General features: G+C 37.9%; 1 protein-coding gene across 1 annotated transcript in view; it reads left to right on the plus strand.

Moving 5' to 3' along the window:
• Nucleotides 1-21906, plus strand: part of CCDC83 (coiled-coil domain containing 83) — a gene marked incomplete at its 5' end in the record, with an annotated part of 61074 nt that overhangs the window by 21701 nt on the left and 17467 nt on the right. The window contains 4 exons of the mRNA XM_079105616.1: nt 10033-10195; nt 13411-13578; nt 18168-18259; nt 20861-20929. Of these exons, the coding sequence (XP_078961742.1) occupies nt 10033-10195; nt 13411-13578; nt 18168-18259; nt 20861-20929 (492 nt within the window). The remainder of the gene's footprint in view (nt 1-10032; nt 10196-13410; nt 13579-18167; nt 18260-20860; nt 20930-21906) is intronic.

Below are 21906 nucleotides of genomic sequence, written 5' to 3' on the forward strand. Positions count from 1 at the left end.
TGTTTCATTGAAAAGATTATGTATTCCTTTGATTTGTATCCCTGTGCCTTCATCTATCCTGTTAAATCTTAAATTTGGTCTTTTCATGTTATCCCATATTTCGTGGAAGTTCTGTTCATGTTCTCTTAACATCTTTTCTCCATATTCAACTTTATTTTCAAGATTATATATTTTGTCTTCATTGCCTGAAGTTCTGTGTTCCAAGTGTCTAATCTGTTGGTGATACTTTCCATTGAATTTTTAATTTGGTTCATTGATGTCTTCATTTTGAGGATTTCTGCTTGATTTCTTTTCAGAATCTCTATCTCTGTATTGAAACAATCTTTCACCTCCTGAGTTTTATCTGATTTCACTCCTTCCATCATCCTTTGCCTAGCAGACCAGTTTAATGATGTACATTCTAAACTCCTCCTCTGACATTTCTTCCACTGTGATATCAATTTTTTTTTACTTTTTTTGTTATTTATTTTTTTAAATTAAAAATCATAAATTTACATAGGGCAATATTGTTTGATTCATTGTTATTTTTTCCCTTCCCCCCACCCTTCCCACCCCTCTTTTCCCTCTATACAGTCCTTCCTTCCTCCATTCTTAACACCCTCCTAATCCCTAACCCTAAACCTAACCGTAACCCTAACGCTAACCCTTCCTACCACCCATTATATGTCCTCATCCGTTTATCAGTGAGATCATTCGTCCTTTAGTTTTTTGAGATTGGCTTATCTCACATAGCATGATATTCTCCAATTTCATCTATTTGCCTGCAAAAGCCATAATTTTATCATTCTTCATGGCAGAGTAATATTCCATTGTATATATATGCCACAGTTTCTTTTCTTTTGTTTTTTTTTATTCAGATACGACGTTCTTTTTTTATTTTAATTAAAAATCATGAATTTACATAGGGCAATGTTGTTTGATTCATTCTGTTATTTTTTTCCCTTCCCACCCTCCCCTCCCACCCCTCTTTTCCCTCTATACATTCCTTTCTTCCGCCATTCTTACAACCCTCCTTATCCCTAACCCTAAACCTAACCCTAACCATAACACTAACCCCTCCTAACCCCCCGCCCCGTATGTCCTCACCCGCTTATCAGCGAGATCATTCGTCCTTTAGTTTTTTGAGATTGGCTTATCTCACTTAGCATGATATTCTACAATTTCATCCGTTTGCCTGCAAATGCCATAATTTTGTCATTCCTCATGGTGGAGTAATATTCCATTGTATATATATGCCATAGTTTCTTTATCCATTCATCAACTGAAGGGCATCTGGGTTGGTTCCACAATCTGGCTATAGTGAATTGAGCAGCTATGAACATTGATGTGGCTGTATCTCTGTAGTATGCTGATTTTAAGTCCTTTGGGTATAGGTCAAGGAGTGGGATAGCTGGGTCAAATGGTGGTTCCATTCCAAGCTTTCTGAGGAATCTCCATACTGCTTTCCAGAGTGGCTGCACTAATTTGCAACCCCACCAGCAATGTTATGAGTGTACCTTTTTCCCCACATCCTCGCCAACACCTATTGTTGCTTATGTTCTTGATAATCGCCATTCTAATTGGGGTGAGATGAAATCTGAGGGTAGTTTTGATTTGCATTTCTCTTATTACTAGAGATGTTGAACATTTTTTCATATATCTGTTGATTGCTTGTACATCTTCTGTGAAGTGTCTATTTATTTCCTTAGCCCATTTGTTGATTGGATTATTTGTATTCTTGGTGTAGAGTTTTTGGAGTTCTTTATAGATTCTGGAAATTAGTGCTCTATCTGAAGTATGAGTGGCAAAGATTTTCTCCCACTCTGTAGGCTCTCTCTTCACATTACTGATAGTTTGCTTTGCTCAGAGAAAGCTTTTTAATTTGAATCTATCCCAGTTGTTGATTCTTGCTTTTATTTCTTGTGCTATGGGGGTCCTGTTAAGGAAGTCTGATCCTAAGCCAACAAGTTGAAGGTTTGGACCTACTTTTTGTTCTATAAGATGCAGGGTCTCTGGTCTGATTTCAAGGTCCTTGATCCATTTTGAGTTGAGTTTTGTGCAGGGTGAGAGATAGGGGTTTAATTTCATTCTGTTGCATATGGTTTTCCAGTTTTCCCAGCACCATTTGTTGAAGAGGCCATCTTTTCTCCATTGCATATTTTTGACCCCTTTGTCCAGGATGAGAAAATTGTATTTATTTGGGTTTGTGTCTGTGTCCTCTATTCTGTACGATTGATCTACCTGTCTATTTTGGTACCAATACCATGCTGTTTTTGTTACTATCGCTTTGTAATAGAGTTGAAGATCTGGTATTGCAATACCCCCTGCTTCGCTCTTTCTACTGAGGATTGCTTTAGCTATTCTGGGTTTCTTATTCTTCCAGATGAATTTCATAATTGCTTGCTCTATTTCTGTAAGGTACATCATTGGGATTTTAATTGGAATTGCATTGAATCTGTATAACACTTTTGGTAGTATGGCCATTTTGACAATATTAATTCTTCCTATCCATGAACATGGGAGATCTTTCCATCTTCTAAGGTTTTCTTTAATTTCTTTCTTTAGTGTTGTATAGTTCTCATTGTAGAGGTCTTTCACCTCTTTTGTGAGATTGATTCCCAAGTATTTTATTTTTTTTATGCTATTGTGAGTGGGATAGTTTTCCTAATTTCTCTTTCTGAAGATTCATCACTTATGTATAAAAATGCATTGGATTTATGAGCATTGATCTTGTAACCTGCTACTTTACTGAAATCACTTATGAGTTCTAAGAGTTTTCTGGTGGACTTTTCAGGTTCCTCTAAATATATAATCATGTCATCAGTGAACAGGGATAGTTTGAGTCCTTCTTTTCCAATTCGTATCCCTTTAATTTCTTTGGTTTGTCTAATTGCTCTGGCTAGAGTCTCAAGAACGATGTTGAATAGAAGTGGTGAAAGAGGGCATCCCTGCCTTGTTCCAGTTTTTAGGGGGAATGCTTTCAGTTTTTCACCATTTAGAATGATATTGGCCGTGGGCTTAGCATAGATGGCCTTTACAGTGTCAAGGAATGTTCCCACTACCCCAATTTTTTCTAGTGTTTTGAGCATGAAGGGATGCTGTATTTTATCAAATGCTTTTTCTGCATCTATTGAAATAATCATGTGATTCTTAACTTTTAGTCTATTGATATGGTGAATGACATTTATTGACTTCCGGATGTTGAACCAACCTTACATCCCTGGGATAAAACCCACTTGATCATGGTGCACTATCTTTTTAATATATTTTTGTATGCGATTTGCTAAAATTTTGTTGAGAATTTTTGCGTTGATGTTCATTAGGATATTGATCTGAAATTTTCTTTCCTCGATGTATCTCTATCTGGTTTAGGTATCAGGGTGATATTGGCTTCATAGAAAGAGTTTGGGAGGGTTCCCTCCTCTTCTATTTTATGGAATACTTTGAGAAGTATTGGAATGAACTCTTCTTTAAAGGTTTTGTAGAACTCGGCTGAGAACCCATCTGGTCCTGGACTTTTCTTTGTTGGTAGGTTTTTGATGACCTCTTCTATTTCATTGCTTGAAATTGATTTATTTAAGTTGTGTATGTCCTCCTTGTTCAGTTTAGGCAATTCATATGTCTCTAGAAACTTGTTGATGTCTTCGAGGTTTTCTGTTTTGTTGGAGTATAGATTTTCAAAATAGCTTCTAATTATGTTTTGTATTTCACTCGTGTCTGTTGTGATATTTCCTTGTTCATTCTGAATTTTAGTAATTTGAATTTTCTCCCTCTTTCTCTTTGTTAGCGTGGCTAAGGGTTTATCAATTTTGTTTATTTTTTTCAAAGGACCAACTATTTATTTTGTTAATTTTTCTGATTGTTACTTTTGTTTCAGTTTCGTTGATTTCGGCTCTGATTTTATCTATTTCCTGTCTTCTACTACTTTTGGTGTTGGTCTGCTCTTCTTTTTCTCGGGCTTTGAGCTGTAGTGTTAAGTCATTTATTTGTTGATTTCTACTTCTTTTGTTGAATGTGCCCCATGAAATAAATCTTCCTCTAAGTACTGCTTTCATAGTGTCCCAGAGATTTTGATATGATGTGTCTTTGTTCTCATTTACTTCTAAGAATTTTTTAATTTCCCCCCTGATGTCTTCTGTTATCCATTCATCATATAATAGTGTATTATTTAATCTCCAAGTATTGGAGAAGTTTCTGTTTTTTATTCTGTCATTTATTTCTAATTTCAGTCCATTATGATCTGATAGAGTACAAGGTAGTATCTCTATCTTCTTGTATTTGCTAACAGTAGCTTTGTGGCATAAAACATGGTCTATTTTAGAGAAGGATCCATGTGCTGCTGAGAAGAAAGTGTATTTGTTCTTTGTTGGATAGTATATTCTATATAAGTCGGTTAAGTCTAAATTGTTGATTGTGTTATTGAGATCTATGGTTTCTTTATTCAATTTTTGTTTGGACGATCTATCCAGCAGTGAGAGAGGTGTGTTAAAATCACCTAGTATTATTGTGTTGTGGTCTATTTGATTTCTGGAATTGAGAAGGATTTGTTTGACGTACATGGATGAGCCAATGTTTGGGGCATAGATATTTACGATTGTTACGTCTTGCTGATTTATGCTTCCCTTAAGCAGTATGTAATGTCTTTCTTTATCCCTCTGACTAGTTTTGGCTTGAAGTCCACATTATCTGAAATGAGGATGGATACTCCAGCTTTTTTGCTGTGTCCCTGTGTATAGTATGTTTTTTCCCATCCTTTCATCTTTAGTCTATGGGTATCTCTTTCTATGAGCTGGGTCTCTTGCAGGCAGCATATTGTTGGATTTTTCTTTTTAATTCAATCTGCCAGTCTATGTCTTTTGATTGATGAGTTCAGGCCATTAACATTCACGGTTATTATTGTGATATGATTTGTATTCCTAGTCATTGGACTCATTTTTGTTTTTTGACATGATTTGGTTTCCCCTTTATTTGGCTATTCCTTTAGGCTAGTTCCTCCCGTTGCTGATTTACATCGTTGTTTTTCATCTCTTCCTTATGGAATATTTTGCTGAGAATGTTCTGTAATGCTGGCTTTCTTTTTGTAAATTCCTTTAGCTTTTGTTTATCATGGTGGATCTTATCTCATCATCAAATCTGAAAGTAAGTTTTGCTGGGTATAAAATTCTTTTTTGGCATCCTTTTTCTTTCGGGGCTTGGTAAATGTTGTTCCAGGCCCTTCTAGCTTTTAGGGTCTGGATTGAAAAATCTGCTGATATCCGTATTGGTTTCCCCCTGAATGTAATCTGATTCTTTTCTCTCGTGGTCTTTAAAATTCTGTCTTTATTTTGAATGTTAGGTATTTTCATAATAATGTGCCTTGGTGTAGGTCTGTTGTAATTTTGCATATTTGGAGTCCTATAAGGCTCTTGTACTTGGTTTTCCATTTCATTCTTCAGATTTGGGAAATTTTCTGATATTATTTCATTGAATAGATTGTTCATTCCTTTGGTTTGTTTCTCTAAACCTTCCTCAATCCCAATAATTCTTAAATTTGGCCCCTTCATGATATCCCATAATTCTTGTAGATTCTGTTCATGATTTCTTACCATCTTTTCTGTTTGGTCAACCTTGTTTTCAAGATTAAATATTTTGTCTTCAATATCTGAGGTTCTGTCTTCCAGGTGATCTATCCTATTGGTTATGCTTTCTATGACGTTTTTAACTTGGTTTATTGTTTCCTTCATTTCAAGGATTTCTGTTTGTTTTTCTTTTCAGTATCTCTAACTCTTTATTGAAATGTTCTTTTGCTTCCCTTATTTGCTCTTTTAACTGTTGATTGGTGCGATCGTTTAATGCCTGCATTTGTTCTTTCGTCTCCTCGTTTGCTTCCCTGATTGTTTTAATTATGTACATTCTGAACTCCCTTCGGACATTTCTTCTGCTGTGCTGACATTGGGTTTTATTGATATAGTATCTAGGTTCGTTTCGGACATTTTCTTCCCTTGTTTTCTCATATTGGTCAGATGTCTGTGGGACTCTGTGATATTGTAGATTTCCTCTATTGGCTTATAGTGTCCCTGTAGATTTCCAGTGTATCACCTACCAGTCTTCAGTAGCCAGAAGTCTTGGATTAATTTGATAATGCAGTGCTTCCAAAGAACGCTGCCCCTAGCCCGCTACTGGTTCCAGGGAGAGAGACCTGGAGAGGTCTCTTGCTGCCCAGCCCTGGTCCCAGAGGCTGGTTGCAGGTCGGAGGTCTCCAGTGGCTTGGGGACTTGTGGCTGGCCCTGTGTAGACAGGCTCTCACTGGGCGGTTTGCCCCGGGAAGCTAGCCTAGAGAGGCGCTCTCCGCCGAGGGGGCTGGGCTGCTTGGGGAAGTCCCTGGCGCCCTGTGCTGGTCACTGAAGCAACCTGCGGGCAGGCTGGAGCTGGAAGCAGGGCGGGCTGGAGCTGGCCAGGGCAGGCCAGAGTTGGCCGCGCTGCTTCTGTGCAGAAGGGCTCTCACTGGGGGGCCTGCTCCGCTAGGCTGGAGGATCTGTCCCTGTGGGAGGAGCCCACCGCCAGACTGCACAGAGCTGCCTGGGGGAGACTCTATCTGCCCTGTCCTACTCTAATAAGCCACTCAAATCTGGGCCTGCCACCCAGCTGAGCTTCGCTGGGTGGGGGAGACTCACCCCATGGTTCTATTTTAGTCTGAGTCTCTCAATGCCTCCCCTTCTTGAATCCTGGGTTCTGGAGCAACTGGAGATGCAGTCACCCTCTAGGCCGCCATCTTGGATCGCCACTGTGATATCAATTGATTCTATTATTGGTGCATCTTGGTTTATTTGGGACAATTTGTTCCCTTGCTTTGCCATGGTGTTTGTGTGCCTACCCAGCCATCTGTGTGGATCTGAAGGTTTCTATTACCTCACTTTTAAGGGGGAGACAGATAATAACAGCAGCCAATGCAAACAATATACAGCCTTAATTCAAATATCTCCTACTATGACATCTACAGTTTTGTTGCAATAAACAGAAATGGTGTGTTCAGTTATTGCCTATAATAAAAACAGTAAGTTTGCAAAAGGGTTAACAATTTCAAATGGTGGACAAAGAGAAAACAGAAGTAGTGTAAGATATGATGATTATGAGGCAGGAGAATATGGAAATAAAAAAGTTATAGGAAGAGTGAAAGAGGGAATAACAGAAGCTGGCTCTTAGCAGGAGAAAAGAGAGAAGGAGAATCAAGGGAAACAGATAAGTGAGAGAAAAATATATATAAAATAAATTTTTTTAAATTAAAATTAGGAAGAAAAAAGCATAAATAAAAGAATACAAGACTGAAATATACTAATCAGCTATCCCAATCATTAATAAACTGATGAATAAAAAATAATTGGTTTCAAAAATAATAAAATATGAGAGAAAAAATAAAAAGAAAAGAAAAAAGGATCATGATGAAAAATTGTTTCTGTTAGAGTTCAAAAGTTTCTCAGCTTCCCTTCTTAGCAGTTAGGTGGGGTTATCTGGAGTTTAAAGTTTGCTTCACTATCAGGGTGGGTGGGGTTGCTAGGGTGAGAGGGTTAATCCTGAATGTAAAACTCCTGGAGGTGGGATGTAGGCTAAGTATGCTCCAGCCCTTTGCTGAATGCCAACTTATCTGGAGATTTTAAGACAGTGCACCTCTAGGAGTTGCCAGTCCGTGCTGGAAGACTGCACCCCAGGAATCTTCTTTGGGTTCCACTCATGTGGTGTAGGAGCCTGTTCTTAGCCCACAATTCCTGGTCTCTGATTCAGTCTCTAAACTCAATCTCTCCAGCCCCCACCCTTTCAAATTCCGAGTTAGGAACTTCTCTCCCAGACAGTCCTGAGGGCTGGGCACCAGGACCTGCACATCAGTCATGAAGCTGTGTGCTGGACCTGGTGAGTCTGGAGGCTAAGCAGTGTGTGGGGCAAGTTGAGGCCCAGCTGTTTTCTGTCGGGTGGGATCCATGGTCTGGCTGAGAAGCTGTGAACAATGAACAATGGGCTAGGTTGAGGACCAGGGAGGGGTCGGGAGACTGGGGACTGGGGAGTTGGAAGGCCCTGTTGGGTGCCCAACTGATGCTGGACCTAGTAGGACCCAGGACTGGTGGATGCTGGCCTGGGGAAGGAGTTGGGGACTAGGTTGGTGCCAGAATCTGGTGAGTGCCAGCCCAAGTAGGTCCTGGGGACCTGGTGGGTGCCAGACCGGCTGACTGGGCGAGCTAAGAACAAAATGCCCTCATACCCATTTCTAAACTTCTGACTCTGACCCACCGCCCCATTAGTCCCTGCAAACCTCAGGACTCCAGAGCTGGGAAAGCCTGGCTTTCTCCAGCCTCTCTAACCTTTGTTCCCCTGGGCAAAATGCTCCCAGTTTCTGACTTTCCATGCTGACCTAGCTGCAAACTCAGGGATCTGGGTTGCCAGTTTCTTTAGGTTCTGCCATGCTACAGTCCCAAGATGGTTCCTGAACTGGCTTTCAGTGGATGACTCATAAACTCTGGTGGAGAGGTTTTTATTATATCTGATTAATGAGTCAAACAGTCTCTGATTGGGCTGGGATAGACTACCCCTCCAATCTCAGAAATTTTTACTCTAGGCTTCAGGGAGACGTGGTATTCTTGCTGTTTTGAGTTCTGGGTAGCCAAGCTAAGAGAAATGCTGCCTCATGCTAATCTGTCATCTTCTTGCTGTCTTTTGACAAAGGATAACCGTCACTCTATTTGTGGCCTACTCTAATCTAATATGACTTTCTCTTAGCTACTTATACTTGCCAAGACTATTTCTAATAGAGTCACATTCTGAAGTTTGGGTTGGCATGAATTTTGGGGGAGTCTATTAATACCTACATCAGCATATAAGTTTCCAATTGTTACATCTTCTTGATAGTTTCACTCTTTTATTTTTACATAATAGCCTTATGCTTCAGTAACCTATATTTTTTATAAAGTCTATTTTGTCTTGTTAGCATACTCTTTCCAGCTCTTTTTGGGTTACATGTTTGTATGGTACATTTTAAATCTATAAACTTTCAGTCTAGCCTGGCACAGTAGCATATACCTGTAATCCCAACAATTTGGAAGTCTGAGGCAGAAGGATCACAAATTTGAGGCTAACCTTGGCAACTTAGCAAGGTCTTAAGCAACTTAGTGAGAATATATCTCAAAATAAATAAAAAGGGCGAGGGATATAGCTCAGTGGTAAAGCACCCCTAGGTTCAATGTTTAGTACCAAACACAAAAACAAAAACAAAACAATAAATCAGATGGGAGGAGAATAACAAAAAATACATTCATTCTGTCTTTCATATTTGCCTATGTAGTTGCTTTTATTGCTGTTCTTATTTTTTTCTCATGGATTCAAATAACTGTCTAGTATCCTTCATAATGAAGTGAAAGACACACTTTAGAAATTATTGTAGGGTAGGTTTGCTTATGATTTTCTCAAGTTTTGTTTACTTGCATATACATAATAAGATAGCAAGGGTAAGAATAAACTAGGTTGATAAAATAAGCAACTTAGGAACATGGATGAGCTATCCACAAGGATCTGGTCCATATTTCAAGTATGAAATTTTTGAATGGTAAGCAAACTTCTCTCTAAATAAAAAAGGATTAGTATTATTCATGAGAAAAGCAAAGAATAATATAAATTCTACAATTTATATTTCAAATACTATTTTTATGTTTTATTCATTAATATAGTCCTAGTGCCCAGCATACCACCTGGCATGTGGTAGATGAATAAATGAACAAGGAATGCTAGAGAAGACCAGTGTTGCTGGAAAATTGAAACAAAAAATTGACCTCTGAAGTTTAGCTTTAATGTTCATGAATTCTCTGATAGGATGGTAGATTAATAGCACAATGTTTAAAATGTAATATTCTATCTAATGGTTACTGCATTGATAAGTTTGAATCTAATAAGACCCATAAATCTTTAGAGATATTGCATAATTTATTTGATTAAATGTTCTTGCTTTGCAAGTCTCAGTGTGTGCTTATATTTGGAGAAAATGATGTAAATAGTTCAGAAGATATTGTTAAATTCTGTAAATTTTCATGACAGAATAGGCGCTTAAAGGAGGAACAGAATTGGCACCTGAAGAACCTACTAAAGGAACTGAGTGAGGATAAGTCAGAAGGATTACCAGTTGTAACGAGAGAGGATGTTGAAGAAGCCATGAAGGAAAAATGGAAGTTTGAAAGAGACCAGGAAAAAAACTTGAGAGGTGATTTTAAGAACGTAGAGAATTATCATAGAAGTGTTAGTTATTTCTTGAATGTATTAATGCTTTTGTCTTGCAGTATGTTCAAAACTCTGTGAATGTATTTCACATGACATCGTAACCACCACAACCACAAACACAGAGGTGAATGAGCAGGAGAGGAAAATAAGTAGGCAGAGGAACTGAAGCCAAGCGAGGAGGAAGAATAAGGGCAGTGATCAAAAACAAAGATGGATGAACTCTGATTCTTTTTTTTTTTTTTTTTGTGCAGTGCTGGGGATCGAACACAGGGCCTTGGGCTTGCAAGGCAAGCACTCTACCAACTGAGCTATCTCCCCAGCCTTTGAACTCTGATTCTTAACACCAGACAGCATCTATCTGTTAGAGACCACTCTAAACTTCTTCTCACAGTGGGGATTTGTTCTTTCTTTTGTGACATTCTATTGTTTGGTGGGTTCACTAGCTTTAGATTTCATTTAGATTTGATAATGATAAAATGAATATGGAATACCCCCTCCAATTGTCTGTAATGGAGCTAAGCACCCCATTCAGATGGAAGATGGAGGCATTAGAGTTGGGAAAGGGGAAGTTTGGAGGACATGGATAGAAATGATGCTTGGAGTGGGGGATAAAGCACCTAAGACAAACTCTTGTTATTGACTTAGAAAACCATGTTCCTCAGGGCAAGTTGGACATGTATAGTTTTAACATATGCATTTTCTTTATTCCTATTACTTCATCCTAAACTTGTAGCTGGGATTTCTAAAATCACTTTTGCCAGAATCTCCATAAATATTATGTCTTCTAATAAGCTGAAAAATATGGAAAGAGACTTAAGCACTAACTATCAGAAAATACCTAAAGCTGGGAGGCACAACAAGGGACTAGATTTTCCTGAATTTCTCCAAGTTTTCCAGAACACCTACTTACCTAAGCATATTGCATAAAGCGGTCACACTGCTCTAGGTATTTGTTGTTTGGAGTGAAATAGCTTCCAAAACCAAACATGTAAGCTCTATTTTTAGAGGTCTAAAACTATTCCCATAAACCTCTTCCTACCCAAGTCTCTTTATGGGCAGTAGTGATGCTATGAGGTGGTAGATAGTGTATTTCGTAGGTCTCTTCTCCAAAAGCATTCTGCATATGTTTGAAAGTAATGCCTTAATATGTCCCTTGAGTTGGGATTGAGACCTCCCAAAGGATGCTCAGGTCTTCCTGGTGAACTGTCTTCTAAGGGGTGTGGGCCTGCTGAAGAGTGTCTGTTTATGGTTTGGACTGAGCTTAGGGATGTGTGTGTCATACAAGAGTGGGCCAAGTGGATAACTGAGTCCAGCACAGGGAGAGGGTGTGTGTGGTTTTCCAAGGAAGAAAGAAGCTCACAAAGGCCAAAGAAGAGAGAAAAAGTGGGAAAACAGATGCATCTGGAAAGAATTTCTGAGGCAATTAGTCCCTTACAACTCATTTTGGTTTGAAGCAGAAGCAGCAGCTCACCTGTGAGCTTCCTAGAATCATGGAATCTCAGGCCCCACACAGATCTAAATCAGTCTGCACTTTGACAAAATCTCAGGAGGTTCCTGCGTACAATAAAGTTTATAAATTATTGTTCAAATCTTTTCTCTCAAATTTTAGCTAGGATCTTTCAGGTACAAGGATAAAAATCCAACTCAAACTAGACTGAGCATAAAGGGAATTATTAATTTTTTCACATAACCAAACCACAGGAAGGGCAGGGTGCTGCTGATCTCTATGCAGGGCCTACATGCTATCAGATCTCAGATTTTAAAAAAAATTCTGAGTGTGTTTGTGTATGTGCTACTAAAAGGGAAGAGAAAGGGAAGGGAAGGGAAAGGGGTTTTAAGAAAGTAGAACAATACCCTACCTCCACCTCTTTCCAACACTTCAATGACAGCTACCAACCCTCCCCTCAGGGGCTGAATGCGACACAGGGCTCAGACAGTAGCAGTCTGCTCAAATGAGATGACAGCTGCTCTCTGGGTCATAGTAGTAGCATTAGTTTTTAAATGACAATAACAGGCACCACTTGTTAGGAGATTTAAAAATATATAATCTCATATATGTCGTTTGGGGAAAAAACATGTCTAAGGTCCTTTTAGACCACTGGACCCTAGACCATCTCTCTAGCCTAACTGGAATGCTTCAATAAACATTTATTGAGTACCAACTAATTGCAGCCTCTGTGCTAAGGGTTGTATTTACAGGGATGAATAAGATGTGTGTCTTACCCTTAAGGAACTCTCAAACAAGGTGGTGTGTGGTAATGATTCAAATAGCCATTAAGTTCATTGGACTGTGTGTTGTATAATGTTTCCTATTAAAGAAACATTCAGGGGAGAAATGGCGGCACAGGCCTTTCATCTCAGTTACTCAAGAGATTGAGGCAAGAGAATCACAAGTTCAAGGACAGCCTTGGCAACTTAGTGGGACTTTGTCTCAAAATAAAATTTAAAAAGAGCTAGGATGTAGGTCAGTGGTAAAGTTCCCCTGAGTTCAGTCCCCAGGACCCTACTCCCAAATACTCGGCAATATTGTATGCCTGTTTAAAGACTGAATAAAATATGTTTAGCAAGTGTACCAGGGTAAATTTTATATATTAAAAATAGCTCAATATTTATGCATATTTATTTGGGGAATTCATCTTTTACTCTGAACTTATCTTTCACTCTGAAGTCTGGAGTAGGAAAAGACATGTTATCATGACTTTCATATGCTATTGTTTCACACAGGGAAATCCAAATTAATGCACTTAGGTAACTGAATCAAAAAGTTACAAAATGACTGCCAAAGATCTGAAAAGGACATAAGTTGAAACCACTTTTTTCCAGAGGCATAATGGCCAGAAAAATGACAATCTACAAATAGAGAGTACCTATGATAGAATGCAGTGTACAACATAAGACCATGTTAAGACATCATAGGAATATTTAAACTTATGGGTTCAAATGCACATATTTTTTGACCACAGACCCAAACCACACATCTAGTCTATAATTGGAAACTTAATTTTACTTGGATTTAAAATCATGAAGGATAAATAATAGTTTAAATAGTTTATATTTCCTAAATTGTATACATAATAGAGTATTTGTAAGTTAACAGAATTTTAATACCAGACTTTAACTTCACAAAACCAGATTGTAACACATAATGATTGCAAGGATAATAGAAATGACTTGGTATCTTGATTTTCTTTCCAACAGATATGCGCAAACAAATAAGTAATGCTGAGAAACTATTTCTTGAGAAACTCAGTGAAAAGGAATATTGGGAAGAGTACAAGAATGTAGGGAGTGTACAACATGCTAAACTCATTACCTCCTTGCAAAATGACATCAATACAGTCAAAGAGAATGCAGAGAAAATGTCAGGTCAGTTCCAACAAAGCTAGATCAAATTCAGTAAAAGATCTTTAGGAGGTATATATTTGGAGAAAGAAAAAAATGGGTACTCCTGCATGAATGTCTGCTATGAGCACAACCAGCTGTATTATCCCTTGCATCAAGGGAACGAAGTGAATATTACTTGGAATGGGGAAGATGGTCCTCTGAGGAACCTATAAAAACATTCCCATGATAGAGGGAGTCAGCCTCTATCCAAATAGGACCAGGAAGTGGATATGAGTTTGAGATGGTGTCCGTCAAGTGAGAGTTCTCTTTCCCTTCATCATGTTCCTCTCTTCCCTTCAGCCCTGAAAGAAGAGGCTTGGGGGCTCAAGGCACAGGAAACACAGGAGTCTCCAGCTAGGAAGAGGAATAGTCATCATTATGAATGAACTTGACTGTTTTGTTTACTGCAGGACACTGAACATATTAAGTAGAACTTATTGGAGGACCTTTCATTACCACAAAGGAACCAAAAACTCATAGAAGTTACTTTTATTTTATTGCGAGGAAGTCACTAGCCTCGTAGTATGAATTTTAAAGGAAGAGAGGAAATAAAATTGCTTGACTTCCCATGGGTCATGCTTGTTGAATGTGACACTTTCAGTCAGGAATGGGAGGACTAAAGATAGAATCTGAAAGCCATCGATCAGTTCAGTGGTGGCTTTAGGAATGGCTCCTCCCTACCTTTATCTCTGATGATTTGTGATTGTTTCTCTCAAGGCACCTTTGCTTTGCTCTGGGCCAGTCCCCATTCTCTTCTTTTTTTTCCCATGGACTAATTCTTGCAGTGTTGTCCAGCTCAGCTTCTGAAGCTGGGTGTCTTTTGTTTACCTAACCAGAAACAACCAAAGACCTTTGTGTATGCCTCCTCATGGATTGCTGACCAGCCCAAGAACAAAGTGTCCTTTGGTCAACTGTCCAAAGCTGCTTTATTCAGTAGCCATCCCTGAGTTGTGACAGGGATGGAGGTGGGTTGGGAGGAGAAAGCACCCAAAACTACTTTCATGAACTTTAGTCAGAAGGAGGTAGGTGTCAGGAGATTGGGTATAGAAAACAGGCATTGATACATCTTGTGATATATAGGTCAAAATTAGTTCCCCCCCAAAAAAGGAAATAGAAACTTAGATAAGTCCTGGAATAAAGAAAAGTAAGGTTATTACAAGTAGATAAGTAATTACAGAGTATTTTTATTTTTGTCCTTCAATAGGGGCACGGGACAGGAATCCTTAAAACTTTTTCGTATACCAAGAGTGAGTTAAAAGACTTGGTTGGGTTCAAGTCCATTTATAAATACATAAATAGCATTACTTCTTTGAGTCTTAGTTTCCTCCTCTATAAAATGAGGGTCCCCAGGTGTTCCCCAAGATAACTCACCTTTCCAACATCTGCTTTTCCATGTCTTATATAATCCTTATAAGTTCCTCACGGTTAGATATAATTAGGCCCACTTTAAAGAAAACAGGCTGAGAGAAGTTAATTGACTTAACCAAATTTACATACTTATTAAGTAGTGGAACAGGTGCTTCAGACCCTAAAACCACATCCTTCAAATGGGCCTTCTAACTCCGTGATCCAGTGAGGCAGGGATGGCTCTCTAATACAAACTGTGCCTGCAGAGATGACTGCCTCTGTTCAGTTTCTCCAGAGGAGACTGAAAGGAGGCCCTTGCCCCAGGAGAGGATCAGCTCAATGAAGCTGTGTGACACGCAGAAGTGGTGAAGAGAGCACAAGAGTTCCAGAAGGCATGGAGGAGCGACCAAAGCAGAGCCAGACACCACAAGAAAGGCAGAACAAGCAGGGCAAGCTCCAGCCAGTGCAAATTGGGGGCAACTTCTGAGAAATGGCCACTGTAGACTGAGCATCTGAGCAGCCAGGAGTCTTGCAGCACGAAATCAGGATCTTCCACGGTCCCAATTGCAGTGTCTTGAACTTTTATGAGGAAACTTTTGCATACCCCTGCTACCTTCACAAATGAGTGGTTAGTAGCTGTCACTCTGCTACAGAAAGCATCATCCAAATGACAAAGGATAATAGACTTTCACACTCACCCTTGTGCTGGTAATATTGTTTTTAAGAAGAAAAACAGTCCATAGAATGTTAACCAGAGTTTGGAATGCTTATCGAATGTTAATACTGTTTCTTCAGTATTAATATGGCAACAGAGAGAGCTCTAGCTCTTGGTAGTTTATTTTTTGTAATTTACAGCAAATAGTTCATATTTAATGTCATAAAGGACCAGGTTTTATGGTTTCTTTCAGATGCTAAGGTTGTAAAATCTATTACAGCTAAACTCCTGATCCATTGCAACTTTTAGGTTGATGGTTGTGTTTTGTTGGACTTAAGTTTCAAATAAGTAACATTAACCTGATGAGCTTTGGGCTTAAATCAAAAAAAGAAATTCTAGGGCTGGGGTTGTGGCTCAGTGGTGGAGCTCTTGCCTCACATATGTGAGGCCCTGTGTTAGATCCTCAGCACTACAGGAAATAAATAAAATAAAGGTATTGTGTCCATCTACAACTTACAAAAAGTATTTTAAAAAAAGAAATTTATTCAAGTGATTATTTCAAATTGAAGTAAGAAAAATGGCAGGCTACATAGATGAGCAAGTGGAGGCTGGAATAATAAAGATTTCTATCTCTTATTTTCCAGATGACAAGTTAGATTAATTCTCCAAACCTCTTGAGCTCTCTTGTTTTGAACCACCGCCTCCATCAGACACTCCAGCTCTAAAAGAAGTCCTCTCTGCATCCCATTTTTCTGGCCACTCTACAACTTGGGCAAGCTCTCTTCTTTCTTTGCTTCCCCTTCCTCTCTCTACCAGTTGCCCCCTGAGGAACCATCCTTTGCTACACTGGTGCTGAAACCATAGATCACTGACCATCCAAGATTTATAGTTAGCCAAATTTAATTTTCTTCAAAAATGTTTTCCAATATCTACTCTGTCCAGGAACCCTGTCACAGAAAGGCATGGAAGTTTTTACTTTCTGCTAATGGGGAGAACTGAGTAACTTTTGCCCTGCTCCATAGTACCCTGGAAGCCACTTTAGTTTAGCTCCTGGTCTATTTTAAGACTGGACCTGCAGATCTGCTTCCCTATGGTGTAAGATCCCAAGAGTTCAGCTTTGGCAGCCTTGATCTGTGAAGAAAAATTTGCATTGAAACAACATCCTAAACGGTAGTTATGTTCGACAGCATTCTTAGTACAATATTTATGTTTAGTTAGAGAATAAGTTAAATAGTCCTCTGTGGGCCTTTCCAGAAATCTAGCAACCATAATTTTCAACATTGTTTATATGGAAAAATACATCCAAATAATTATCTTGGATATGTTATAAATAAAGCACAGTTAATGGGGACATATAACTTGGATGTTATAAAAAACACAATTTTGATTACTGTCACATTGACTCATCTGAAGTAGTATAGTTATAGTATAGTTATAGTAGTATAGTATATAGTATAGTAGTATAGTATAGTATAGTTCCCTTGTATTTCGTGTTGCTGACTGTATCACTTTATTGAAGAATCTGCTCAGATGTTAACTCCTCAAAAAAGTTTTCTCTGATCTCCCTATCTGAAAGAGATTTTTAGTTTTTCTTCATCACACACATCACCACCTTAATTATTTGTTTTATTATTGATGGTCTGCCTTTCCCATGAGAATGTACATGTCATAAGAGCAGGGGTTTTGTCCTTCTTAATCAGCAACATTCCCAATGTCTTTAATAGAGTCCGGCATGTAGAAAGAACTGATAATTGTTGGAAAAAAATGAACAAGTTGGACTTATTTTGTCCAGCATTATTTCTCTCCACACTCTAAAAGCAGTCTTAATGTCACTGTGCCTCAATTTCCTTAAAAATGTGTGTTTTTTTAATTATATGATCTCTAAGCATCTTTCTTTGCTTTCTCAATAATGACGTTTATGAGCATAAGAAAATTCATAAGAGAATCCTGCACTTTCTCTGTCCTTTCTTATGGTGAGCCCAATGTAGAATCAGGTCTTACTTCCTCTCATGCCCCTCTTGCTCCTCATGCTTCTCATTCTGTTTTCTCCTGCCCCAGGAAATGCATGCCAGGAATGTTGGAAATCTAGTTAGGTAGAATTAGATGTACAGGATGTACTCAAGCAGATAATACAATCGTCTTTGTATTTCTTTTGTGGAATACTTAAACGTTGTGTGATTCAAAGGATAGATTTCTACACGGGTATTAGAGTGTTTTAAATTCTCCCTTTGGAGAGACAATCCTTTAAAAATACGACATTCTTGGAGATCTTAGACTAACCCACATTAAAGTGTTAGCAAATTGTTGGGCACTTCTAAGTGGAGGAACTAGATGCTTTGGTAAAAACGTATGAGAAGCCAGGTGCGATGGTGCATGCCTGTAATCAATCTCAGCTATTTGGGAGGCTGAGATGAAAGGATAACCATAGCAAGACCCTGCCTCAAAAAAAAAAAAAAAAAAAAAAATTACTGTACAAAGGAGAGGTGTGGATTATGGAAGGTGACATTTACTAACATCATAGATTTACCTAAGAGCAGTCTTGTTAAGGCTTACAATTTTCTTTTTAAAGAACAGTATAAAATCACTCTGGAAGATACTAGGAAGAGAATAATCAGAGAAACTTTGGTGCAACTGGACCAAAAGAAGGAATGGGCTGCACAGGTATATTTCAATTTTCTTAAAACAAAACTTAACGCTTATTTTTTCTCATAGTATATCGTAGTGGTTAAGAACTTGGGTTCTAAAGTTAGGCAGTTTGAGTTTAAATAACAGTTCTACGATTTATTGGCTGTGTAACTAGGTTTGTTACTTCATTTTTATAAAGTAAGTGTTTCCTAATTAATAAAATAGGGACAATAATAATATTTGTCTTAAAGAGATAATGTGAGGAATGAATGAGATGATTTAAGTATCATAATGTCTCACAAGGAGCAAATAAATTACTATTCGGTTATTTTTAAAGTATAATAATGACTATAACAAAACATTACAATAAATCCTTTGGATAAAGAATAGAATGAAATATTATTTGTCTTAAAGGAACTTATTACATATCCAAACCTAAGAGAGACACTCTATGCCGCTGGCACTTTAAGTTTGGGATATAACATTTTTTGAGATATAATTTCCAATCATGTATGTTCTCTTATTTCTTTGTTTACACAAAATATCTAAGTTTGTTTTCTTCCATAGTCCTTCTCCAAACTATCTCCTAAATCAGTAAAGGAATGTTCAGTAAGGATCTTGGACATCCTTTCTTCAGAATCATAAACATTTGATCTTTTTAATAGTTCTTTCTCAATTTCAGTTGATTTTGTTTGTTGCATCTCTGTTGGTTCAGTTGTTCCTTCAGTGGTACTCTCCCCATTGCATGATTTTTACTGATTTACACAAATATAGACAATTATGGAGAAATGATCAAGGGTTTGTCTGCCTATGCAATTGAGTCATCTTGTAACTGAATCTGATCAAATGGTGAAATTGTCTATTAAGTTATCTGACTATAGTTCAGATGATTGAAAATGTATACGTAGATCAAACAAGCATACGGCTTCAAGCATATATCACAAGGACAGTTCCAAAGACTTCTCTAAGCATTTTACATTTAAGTCTCTCAGCAATACTAAAAGGCATAGGGACCTGCTGAGGAAGAGATTGAGGCATAGAGGAATAATGTGACTTGCCCAGAGCAAATAGGAAAATTCACATTCAATTCAGGAGCTCTTCTTCAGATCATTGGTGATCACTACACTATTTATTTGCTTTTTTCTACATACTGCTAAACACTCAACATGGTTGAATTACATTTTCCTTTTAGCTAGTTGTTTTAGCATGCAGTTCACCTTCCTGTAATACAACCTTAACTATTCATTGATGTGTCACAGGAGGAACTTTTTTAACCTAACTGGTGCCTGGGTCCCACTCATGGATGCTAATGTGATTGCCGTGGGATGTTGCCTGGGTTCGTGGATTTTTCAAAACATACAGGAAATTATAATGTATAGCCAAAGTGGAAACCATCACCTCATTGTTAGTGAATTAAGCCGTTAGCCATCTGACCTCAGGAGCTAGTTCCTGCTTTTGCTCAAATGAAATTTTACATTGGAGGAAACTAGAATTATTAGATATAACAGGAATATAAAAGTTCCTGGTTCCTAGGGTATATATGTCTTTAATAAGCATTATTTAAAGATTTTTTAAATTGAAAATTTTCCATCTGTAACGACAGCAGAAAAACCCTTCACATACCTTTAAATTATTTCTATCCATATTTAAGATCTAGACTATTTTTCTCTTTTTCTTTTCTTTCTTTTTTGTAGAATATTTTTCTTAATTTCTCTTCTTATCCCAGTGAGAGTTGAGAGGTTGAAATAGGATCACAAGCTTGGGGCCAGCCTGAGCAACTTAGTGGGGCTGTAAGTGAGACTGTCTCCAAAAAAGGGTGGTGGGGGCAGGGACTGGGGATGTGATTCAGTGGTAAAATGCCCTTCGGTTCAATCCCCAGTACCAAAAAAAAAAAAACAAAAAAAAAACTCTTCTTTTGCTTCTGTCCTTCAGTTACTGAATAGTGAATTTCTATCATGATCTTCATTTAATAGCATCTTACAAAGAAATAGTGTCATCTACTATAAAATTCTTCTGGGTGAAATTAAAATCCAAGTAATTGAAAAAAAATTTACATTTTATGTAATTTTATGTAATTTGTCATTTTATGTGATGAATTAAGATTTTTTCGGTTTCTTTACACAAAATCTTTCTCAGGAGACTAGCTAATAGCCAGTGTCCCTAAAACTACTTGCTATTAGGTTTGTAAATATGTATATTGTTATTACTCTTTTAGAAACTGTTCTAATTAAAAAGATAAAAGTGTGATCTACTTATGCTTTTGCTATATGTTGGATTATATCTGACTATGAACTAAAAGAGTGTTTGATCACTGCAAGTTAGCCATCTCAGTTGTGGATTTGATCACTTAATGACTGATTTTACCATGGCAGATTCAGTCACAATGAAAGCTAAATGAATGGACAGCCACACACTGTTTGTTCATTTCTCCAAATCACCTGTAGTAGACAGTGTAAATCAACAAAAAAATACAATAGGATAAGAACAAATAACTGAACCAAAAGTCTTCACATGTTCCTAAAATACTTGCAAAATGTAATTTAAAATGAATGATCAGATAGACTGATTGTGTAACACCATTGCTAAAACTATGAGTCACCACATGGCAACTCTTGATTAATACAAACTTTCTTTTAGAATGCTGTAAAGTTAATTGATAGGGGAAGTTATCGAGAGATCTGGGAGAATGACTGGCTAAAAAAAGAGGTGAGTAGAATACATCAAACAGTTTTTTTTTTTTTTTTTTTGAACTGGAGATGACATTTAATCATTAAATGAAGTCATGGGGAAAGCATGGAATTTGAGATAAAGTAAAATTCAAGTGAAGTTCTAATCTTTTAGAAGTTATTACTCAACAAATATCATAAATAATCTCAATAAAAACCAGAAATAATTTTGGGGCTTACAATTCACAGTGTACTCAAATCTGCACAGCTTCTTTATGTCTTCTCCTGGTTGCATTCTGACTTCTGATTTAAATTGCCTCTTTTGGATTGATGTAGTCTCCTTTAGACAAGTGTTCAGTTTTTTAGATTTCCTTTCTTCCCTCTGATCGTCTTCAGGAAGTCCCTGGATGTATAGAGAAGAAGACCATACATGACCTTTTGGGGTATGCTGCTGAAGAAAGTGCAGATCCATGGGATTTCCTTTGGATCCTTGCTCCCTGTCTGCGGGGAGGAAGTGCTCTGGTCCTCTTCCTACACTGGTGACTTCTGAAGTGGACAGTGCTGGCCTTTTGGCTATTGTATTGCAGGCAACACAAAACCCACAGTACAGCCATTTTTGTTCAAGATATCCCTGCTTAATGCAGCCTCTGTACCTCACCCAACCTGATCTGTAGAGCTGTTTGAATTTCTTAAGAGCATATAGAAACTGCTGAAACCAGGTGTGCTGTCTTAGACTCAGTCATCCACCTGTCTCCCTATACCATGCTACATGCATGACTGCTCTTTTTTGGATGCGATCATGTGATGATTTCTAGAACAGGGTCTCTCAGTCTCCACACTATTGACATTTCGAGATGAATAATTCTTTGTTATGGGGTACTGTCCTATTTTCCTTACATTGTACTTGCTGGTCCCTCTGCTCTTACCTCTATTACCTCCTTTCATCTGCCTGGAAAATTCTTAACTCTTCTTTTAGGGTCAGACTTTGATGACCAATTTCCTTGTGAATCATTTTTA

This window comes from Sciurus vulgaris, assembly GCF_902686455.1.
Source record: "Sciurus vulgaris genome assembly, chromosome: 11".
NCBI classification, from domain to species: Eukaryota; Metazoa; Chordata; class Mammalia; order Rodentia; family Sciuridae; genus Sciurus; species Sciurus vulgaris.